Source organism: Eurypyga helias, unplaced genomic scaffold (assembly GCF_000690775.1).
Source record: "Eurypyga helias isolate BGI_N326 unplaced genomic scaffold, ASM69077v1 scaffold12841, whole genome shotgun sequence".
Classification (NCBI taxonomy): Eukaryota; Metazoa; Chordata; class Aves; order Eurypygiformes; family Eurypygidae; genus Eurypyga; species Eurypyga helias.
In genome coordinates, this window is record NW_010229042.1 from 25,007 (window position 1) to 34,927 (window position 9,921).

The window sequence follows — 9,921 nt, forward strand, 5'->3', positions numbered from 1 at the left end:
AACACTGGTTTTTTACCCATCCAAGCTTTGTGACGAACCCATGTTTAGAAATCACATTATTTTCTGATACCAGTTTAATCAAAGATCATGACTATAAAAAGACTTGTTATTTAGCAAGTAAGATTACCACCCTTTACCAATAAAGCAAAAGTAGTGCAAAAAGCATGTGTAAGAAAAGCCGGCACTTATTCTTCCCAATCCAGATGGGATATCCCAAAGTAAAGAGAACACAGAAGTGGATGACGACTTACCTTCCCACTGGTGGGAATCCAGAGGGGGAAGTGCGGCACTGCTGCGCACCCTCAGAACATTACAGTGTGCATCTGCGCTTACCCCTGCGTTTACACTGAGCGCAATAACGTCAGCCCGAGGTCTGCCCCAAAGGCTCCCAACACCGAAGGGACGCTGCCATCTGCCTTTAACTGCCTTTGCAGAAGGCTCTTACTTACTTTTTTTTAAGTATTCCAGTAATTAGTGAACATTAGGAAAGATCTTCGCTGATTCAACTGTGTCATGAACTAATAACAAGATAATAACAATCATATGCTGCATGACTGCTGAGACTAACTATGTTACCATCTAATAAAAGAGCTCCTGGTTGTATAATCAAAAGAATAGTTTAAAGTGAACTAATTTAAACCTCAATGATTTACTGGCAGCCCACCACAGCCAACACTTTTATTGTGCTACAGTAAAAAAAAAAAAAGCTAGAGCATGTAGGAGCAATTCTACTGAAATATCTCACTTCCAGAAGTTGTCATCTCCTCCTGTATTACGCCCAGGAAGACAATCTCAGCAGAGAGAGGAACGTAGAACAAACTCTACAACTCCCTTTTTCAGCCTGGTTCCCTGCTGGCCCTGTCATCTATTCCGAGGCAACCCCCTGACCGCTGGGCTGCACGCAGCTAGGGGGCTATAAGCCATTCTTGGAACCAACTTCAAGCTTCTGGGAAACCACTATATGCCACCGAGAAAGCTATTAAAATCTTCATTGCCAGAAAACAACTCCTAACTGAGGTTCTGCAGTTAAGGATGTGCAAGCCAGGCAAGGTGGAAAAGAAGGGGAGCCCCTCCGCAGCATTTTGAGGAAGAGCTACCACCTGGAAAAGTGCTTTACGCATTTGGAAAGCTTTTGATCCCTCTTGGCTGGATGCACTCTGGAGTTAGGATGAACAAGGCCGTGAAACAAAAAATATAAGAAGGAGATGAAATACTACCCAACATTTCTTTTACTGCCTATTGAGTAAAAGAATGCAGGAGGTGTTGGGGACAAGGAGCAGGGTAGGGACCAAAGAGTCTCTCTATCTCTTTGCTCACTTCAGTGTCACAAAGAGAGCGGCAACCAGCGGCATCACCTTGCTGGAAGCAGATGGAGGAGAGCGGAGCTGTGTGGCACTGTTTGCACAGGTGGTATGTCACGGCAGGAGGGAGTCCTGTTCCCCAGCGATGCGGGACGGCAGGCCCAGAAGCTGCTCTAACCTCTTCCAGGGCTCAGGGCCAGCCAGGCAGAGGATTATGCAGCCCTGCTTGGCTCTTCTGCCCGACGCCACCTCATTCTATTTACACTGCAGAACATAAATCTCCACTAACTTCTATTTTTCTTAATTTGGCAATAAAAAGGAAAGGCATAAAGAAGGGTTAAAATAAATCCCTGTCACAAACAACGTTACGAGTCTTACAAAAAATTATGTCAAGCAGTAGGGACTCCTCACACAGTTAATAATTACAGGACATACTGTACCTTCTGTTCAGACGTTACTGCTCCCTCCTCCTCTTGAATGCTTGTTCTTGGCTTGCCATCCTCAGAAGTACTCCAGCTCATCTTCTTCACACTGACAGGCACAGATGTTTTGTTGCCTTCTGTTGCTAGCTTGCCAGTCTCTTCCAAAGATTTCTGATACGCTGTCGATGATAACGTTTGCTCATCAGTACCAGCTGAAATTTGGGTCTTTGTTTTCAGGGTTTCTTTGTCATGCTGTTTTCCCACATCATTTAAAGATTCCTGGATGTAAGATTTACTTTTTGTCTCTGCTGTGGATTCGGAGAGGCTTCCATTTGTTTCTGGCTTCCCTGCTTCTCCTTTGACATACGAGGTAATAGAATCCCTACATTGGTCCGAGCTACGAGAAAAAAAGAATAGACAGCCGTTGAGTGCTTAAATCACACACCGAAGGGCAAAGCAGTGAGCCTCTTACTGAGCCTGCCTTCTTAGCACATACATTTCAGACAGAGAAAAGTAAAATTTTAAATTCAGCTTGCAAACATCAATCAATTTAATAGCCTTTCGGAAGCAATGAGAATATGGTGAACACTGGAAACAAGGCCAAATGTTTTATATTAATGCTCTTCCACTTGAGGGTGGGGGAGGAGGTGGAAAGGAAGAAGAGAAAGAAAAATACACGAAACCTACCATTTCGTGTATTTCATGTATATTCTTTGTGGTTTTTTCTTGCTTTCAGACAAACACTGGGACTGTACACATGGCAGTACTGTGTGCCAGCTATGTGCTGGGAGAAGTCTTGTAAAAGATACTAAATTGAATTAATCTAGTTAGAAATGGATAAGTTATCTTCTTAAGGAAGCACTTTTACTTCCAGTAGTGATCTGTTTTACAAGTTTGACACAATATAAAATGCAAAATAACAACACTTGCTTAACAGAACAGAAATCACCTCAGTAGTAAATCAAGTGCTTTACAGTCCTGCAAGACAATCAGTTTGCTGAAATCAATGGCCAAATTCCCACTGGATTCAATAAGAGAGCATCCAAAGCTACCTGGAACCTTAAAACACCCTGAGTCAAAGCTGCCAAGGATATCAACTGCTGACAGACAAATGATCACTGCAGATCATCATTCCCTGCTGATTTACAGCTCATGCAGACCTGGCTCCTTCCATCAGTAATCATGGGAGCCACGTTCAAAACAAAGGCAGGCAGGAGCTCTTCACCCACTGGGTACCAGTAAGGCTGCACACAGCAACACGTACTGTGAATGTTGAAAGCTTAAGTATGTCCAAAGGGAGGCTGGAAAAGCTGATGCGAGAGGAATACCCTGAGGATAAGTATGTAGAAAGTATCTATCTCAGCAGGTTGTTATGCTGAAAGCAAGCGGAGCTTGGGAGAGTACTGGAAGTAAACAGTGTGTATGTCCACCCTCCTTCCCTGAGCAACATCTGCAGTCACTGCTGGGAGGCAGCATATGGGACTAGCTGGATTTGGGATCACCGTGCTTACCTTCTCATGCCTGGTAACTCATCTCTTTAAAAGCCTAGTAAATCAGCATGACATAACATGCTTTAAGTAAGTGTTATAAAAACAGTGACAAATTAAAAATTAGCTTATAGAAGAAGAAACAACTATCTGAGGGAAGTCAAAGATGCAGTGAAAAGGACGACTGCTAAAAAGGTACCTGAGAAATAAGCGTATTGTTGTATCCTGGTTTCAGATAATGGACATTTTATAGTCCCTGATTCCTGTCACATCTATGCATCACTTGGATTAATTAAAAATAGAACCACACAAGACAAAGAACACAAAAAGTAGTATTATTCACTAAACATAGTTTCAATTACTTCTGAAATACCTATATTAAGAACAAAACCTGATAAATACACATTTTTAAAGACAAGTATGCCTGAGGCTGAATCGAGTCATCCGTTCATTTTTCTTTTAAATGCACATATATATATGTATTTACAGATATTCACAAAGACTAGAAGAACAGCAGGCTCAGCACAGCTCCTGGAGGTGAAAGCAGCATGGGAAGGACGCCCTGCTTACACATACCCATTCTTACACAAAGATGCTCACCTATCATCCAAGCGATCTAGCAGGCTACCCCCTATTCTGCGACCTGACGTCGGTGGCTCGGTGACACTTGACGAGTCAGTCTGCCAACCTGTAATTGAAGACATTTCGTGTTCTGCTTGCTGAACACCTTTAAGAATTGACCATACTCTTTCTTCCGTCATCTCCTCAGACTCAGCTCCTTCTTCCAGATGAATGTCCTCAAACAGAGATTTAAACTTTTCTTCCGTCATCTCCTCATCAGTACCAGACTTTCCTCTCTCAGGCTGTTCAGTCCTTACTCCTGTTTTACTAGTCTCTTCACTCTGCCTTTGTTTAGCATCTTTTGACATCCCGCCATAACTACCAAGATACCGCGGAAAATCCTTAAGGTCCACTTCCTCCAACTGGCTCTCGCCTATGGAAATATCTTTAGATGTTCCTTCTCTAGGCACTGAGAAATCGAGCTTGCTGTCGTCCAGTGAGGTGTCTTCTTCAGTCACCACTGGCGGTGCTGCTGCTGTACCATCTACGTGTCCCTGGGAGGTCACTAACACGTCACTCAGTCTACTGGGAGTTCTAAGGGGTGACTCTAGGCTAGAGGTGTCGCTAAAGAAATCGTCCTGATGGAAAGGGGTGGGCGGCACGAAGCGCAACCCAGTGGGAGTTTCCAGTTCCACTTGAATGGTGGGATAACCTAAGGAAGACAGCACATTTGGACTGACTGGGATGTAGCATGGAGCAACAAATAAGCAAGTATCAAATGATTCATGAGTTACATAAGTATGAAACGTATGAGGAGGTGCAGGCGTATAAGAACAAATGCAGTTCTGATAGATTGCTTTACTTTGTCTTAAACAGATGGAACAAAATATGACTACTGCCAGGGAGTAGTACGGTGAAGCCAGTACTTCTGACTATTTTGTAAATAGTCTGTAAAGATTTCAGCAGTTGTTTTTTGCAGCCATTTTAATATTTTCAAGCTATAGCAGACTGTCTTATGAGCATGCAATAAACCAAATGTGGACAAGGGTGGTTGTCCCCTTAATAGCCAATATGGTCTCTCGCAGCCATATTGTGTAAATCTTTCTTTCCCAGTTTTTATTTTTTTTAAATTTGGAAGTTTAATAAAATAGATTTTTAAAGACAGAAGAAGATCTTAACAAAGGACAGCCACTTTTTTGTCTCAAGGTATTATTTCTAAAACAGATCCACATTTTAATTCTCTATAAAAAATACACAATACTAGCAATACAGTCTTGTGTATACCTAATATATACCTCCAATTTAGCATGGAATAGTTAAAGAATGCGGAACAGAAATGGATCCTAATGAGGATACTAAAGAATAGATCTAAAACACACAGCAGACTAAAAAACTAAAAAAGGAAGTTAACAAAGGGATAAGAGAACACAAACACAACAAGGGAGAGCTATATGAATATTTCAGGTACAGTAAAGTTATACAGGTGAGAGGACTGTGGTGAGTAAGGAGATCTTGGTGATCTTGGAGAGTGAGGTGATCTTGGTGACATGGGTACAATCAGATACACTGATCAAATAAAGAGAGAAAAGAAAAAATGATGAAAACATGAGAAAACCATACACAAGGATTAAACTGAATATGCACATTAAAATGACAACAAAATCTGAAGATCACATTCCAGCAAATGATAGATTAGGCAACCTACAAATGGAAAAAAATACATGCCATGGGGTTAACTTGACATTGTGCTGCCTGCAAAGGGAGGTGCATTAACAGGGTTTGGTTTTTTGTTTCCTGAATCAGCCGAGAGAAAGGCAAAGGTGGTCTGGTCTTGGTGAGGAAAGGAAGCTTGAGGAAGGTTCGGAGAAGAGGAGAGACAGAAAGCAACTGCAGAGAAGCGTTTTTTTTTTTCCATACAAACACTGATGCTACTATTAAAAGGCATAAGCAACATTTCAAGAGCAACTTTCTTAAAATGTCAACAGAAAATTATTTCTGTAATGCAATGATTCAATGACCAGCAATGCTGTTCAGTAATGGAGGCACACTGAGCTTATATGCTTTAAGAAAACAAATCCTACTAAAATAAAGCCCAATATTCTTGAACAAATTGGAAAAGGAAAAAAAAAAACAACAAAGGAAATGTTACTTACAAAGGAAAAATCTTATTTAAGGAGCAATTTTAATACATGTGACAAAAATCAAAGTAAAGAATGTAGCAACCTAGTACCTGATAACTAACATGTAAAAGAAGAAACCCCAACATTTAGCATCTTCAGCATACTGATAAACAGTAAGTATACCTATAGCAATTCTGTTCTCAGTTGGTACAGCTAACATGCGAAAATTATGACCCAATTTTACCCATTAGTGGACTGAAAAAGATAGTCTCGTGTACTAACGCCACTGTAGAAATGGTCCAAGTGAAAATCATAAAGTAATTGATGTTCACTTGTCTCAAAGAGCCTTGGTAGTAAATTCACATTAATTTACCTTATGCAATTACTAAGCACCTTTCCCCCCCCCCCGCCCTTGTTCTTCCTTCTTTTTTTCACTTTGAAGAATTCTTTCTGTTAACTTACCTTGACAGGAAGCCAAATAACATACATGTATTTCCAGGTAACTCAGAAAGCATGCAATACCAAGTACATTAAAAATATATATGGGCAAGCCTCAAAGCCCAGCTATTACAGGAGAAAAAAATCCAGATCTTGTCAACCGATGCTGAGGCTGGTGGGAACAAGCTTACTCGGGCATATGTTTGTGGGATCCCGGGCTCGTTCCTTAAGATATTAATGTTCAACCTACCTATTATACCATGAGTGTGCTCTAGGAGAAGAAAAACCCTTCACATTAAAAACAATTATTTCTGTAGAACTTACTGGGTTGTTTTAAAGTCTAGTTTATACAACTTTACTGTGTTATTGGACATGTCACTGAACTAAACGTGACCACTGAATTCAATTACCGTCAATGGGATCATGAAAAACGTTATTTTCATCTGCAAAACTTCTGGTGCCTGAAATATTCCCATAATCAAATATTGGTCCTTCCAACAGGGTCACGATATCTATTCGATTAATTTTTGTCAATACGGAAGTTAAGGCATCAGCTGAAAAACAAATAAGACACGTCAGAAAGAAGTTCAGCGTTGCAGAACCGTGCAATCGTCTTTCTCGGTGACATTCCCACTGCGTTAATTATACACTGCTGGCATATGTTTCTGTCCCAGTGCCTTGGGTTCTAGCAATCCCCATCATTTGTCTAAGCAGTCATTGTGCTGCCTACTTATTCAAGATATACATCTATTAAGAGTCTTCCCTCCCCCCAAGTGTAAGTACATTGTAACACGAAAGGCACAAAGAATAAGGTCAGAGAGTTCTTAAAGAACATATTTGCTTAGTATGGAAAGAAAAATATCCTTTTACTGGAGCGTAAAAAGGAGTGTAAAAAAATAATCCTTTTACCATTCTGTTTCGAGGAACAACAGAATAGGTAGCCATGTAGGTAATGCTGCACGCAAGGCTATTCATGCAGCACATCGTGAAATCCCATTTACAGTAATCTTGTTGCGAGAGCACGGTAATACTGGAAATTACTTTTACAGAGAAAGAGATCAAAGCAGACTCAAATACTGGGTAGGACCGTGCAGATTAGAGAATGGTAACGAATACCACTGACCTAACACAAAAATCAAAACCTGTCTTTCAGTTTGAGCGATTCAAGTGAAATGCACAGAAAAACCCAGCAGAATCAGTGCAGACGTAGTGTCTCTCCATCACGCCTCACAGAAGGAGGTGTAGGCTTTTCTTATGACCTGCAACACTGCGAGACTACCCAGCTTTTCCAGGCAGCCTATTTCCATGCTTCACGTTCCTTGCTATTGGAAAGTTTTCCCTAATATTTCCTTAACTGGAATTTCAGTTCATTACTTGTCCCATCAATTATGAATGTGGAGAACACTTCTGCATATATACTGAATAAATCTGACAAGTTTCCGACTTCTGCTAAAAGTATAACTGATTTCCCCCCCCCCCCATCAGTGGTTTGGCAAGACATTCATAATGTTTTCTTCAATTTAACCTATTTAGAGGAAGCAACAGATGAAATGGGCTACAGCTTATAAACAACAAAAGTAACTACTTGAACTTACTTGTAGCATTTTTCCCATCTCTGGTAACCCATTTTTTTAATAACATGAAGCTTTGAGCGATAAGAGAATTTGGGTTTTCTACTCGGATTTGATTTATTTCATCCACAGAAAAATTCAGTTCTCTTGCCAGCTCTATAAAGACAAAAAAAAAGGCAAGCAAGAAAAGAAAACAACAAAACCACCAAAGCGCAAATCCCTCAGTCATCCGGTCATGCTGAAAAAGATTATCTTTCTTAGACGACAAAGATGTTAACAAAACTACCTGACAAAAACTTTACAGATAACGATGAGCATGACATTATATACTCGTACTTTAATTTCTTAACACAGACATAATTTTGAATTTTCATCATCTCTGTGAGCTATTATCGTATTTATACCCAGCAAGCCACCACAACATGGTGAAAAAATGCTCTGTGGAGACTACCTCATCACTGCTAATATATAAAAACTGTTTTTTCTGGTGACAGTTAGTCTTTTGTGAGCTTGCTGTGCAGCTCAGCACTGGTGCTGTCGTCACCTACGCCCGGGGGGAGACATGGCTGCTGCAGCTGTAAGCCCACCAAGGGCCACTCCGCCCATCAAGAGAGGGAGGTACAGTGGGCAGACGTTAGGCAACCCCACAGAAGGCACCGGCTTGCTGGGGCAATGCTGGGCTCCCTGCGACATCCAGGGCTTTGGGGAAACTGCTGTCCCGGTGCAGAGGCATCCCTGAGCCTGAGTAGAGAGATCCTCTCAACCCCTTGGGTGAATGTCTTGAGAGTCATTTTAGCTATTTTCCCTATGAGTTTCTGTTTGATTTTGCAAGAGCATGGGCTAATTCTTCACAGCGATTTCCTCTTAGGCATCTTCGCCCAGCAACGTGTTGCATGTTCGGGAGGCTGGGCTCGGGGAGAGCCTGGTGCAGCCTCGCCGTGGCTTTTGGCGAAAGACTACTCGTAAATGTAACAGCGACGACTAATTTCAATATCAAAGCAGAAAAGCTTACCTGTCCAGCTAAGTCCTAGGTGATCGGCTACAATTGCCATCCTTATATCTGTCCGTTCACATGGACTCTGTGGACCTGTGATTTACAATTTCTCAATTAAAAGGTTTTGTACAGAAAACCACATTACCGGACAAAAGCTTATTAGAAAGAGTAGCTTTAATTTGACTAGGTTGCCAGTGCTTATATTGTTTACTAGAATGGTTGTGTGTCCTAATAACCTACAAAGCAAAAAATTTTAACGGCTTTTATATTTTCACCTGTGTAAAGCCAAATGTCAAACTACATGATGTCGTGTAATGAGACCAAACATGCTGACAATCTAGCTGTTAGACTGTACACAAATTGTTCAATTACTGGTGGGAACCACCAAGACCAGATTATCATCTATTTTCTCTACTTGGACAGAACAAATTTGCTGTCACAAAAGAAATCTTTCAATTTCTGAGTTACATCAATTTCAGAGTTACACAAATGTCTTTGGCATGCTTCACTAGCTTTCTACAGTACAGGATTTGTTGAAAGGAAGAAAGAAGAGTGTAAGACAGCACATACAGATGACAATGACAGGATGAAAACTACGGTTAAGTCACTCCACAGGCAATCACAACAGTTCATGCACTAGGATCAACAAGTTGAAAGTTTTACAAACTAGGCTTGATCTCCACGAGGTGAGCCATGAGAGCTCCAGAAACCTGACTGCCTTCATTCTCACCAGTCCTCTTACTCCTCCTCCTCTCACTGTCGGCCTTTTCACTCTTTGATTTTATAGATGCTGCCTCTGTTCTCATGTCTCTAGTAGACTTCGATGTAATGGAAGGCTGGTAAACTTGAGTAGCTTCTGATAAGGATGTGTTCCTTGATGTACTGTCTTCTTCATCATCAGAGACCTCTGACTGCATCTTTTTCTCTTCATCAGATAGACGATCCACAAGCTTTAATGTCTCACCACTAATTCCCTTAAAATATTCAATAGAGTGTTTACATACCTCCCTAAGCTGATTTTTCTTTA

At 41.0% G+C, this 9,921-nt stretch overlaps 1 protein-coding gene across 1 annotated transcript in view; it reads right to left on the bottom strand.

Moving 5' to 3' along the window:
- Nucleotides 1–9,921, bottom strand: part of LOC104516052 (ankyrin-3-like) — a gene marked incomplete at its 5' end in the record, with an annotated part of 74,300 nt that overhangs the window by 17,794 nt on the left and 46,585 nt on the right. Inside the window, 5 exons of the mRNA XM_010160251.1 lie at nt 1,742–2,120; nt 3,811–4,483; nt 6,740–6,883; nt 7,925–8,056; nt 8,913–8,987. Coding sequence (XP_010158553.1) covers nt 1,742–2,120; nt 3,811–4,483; nt 6,740–6,883; nt 7,925–8,056; nt 8,913–8,987 — 1,403 coding nt within the window. The remainder of the gene's footprint in view (nt 1–1,741; nt 2,121–3,810; nt 4,484–6,739; nt 6,884–7,924; nt 8,057–8,912; nt 8,988–9,921) is intronic.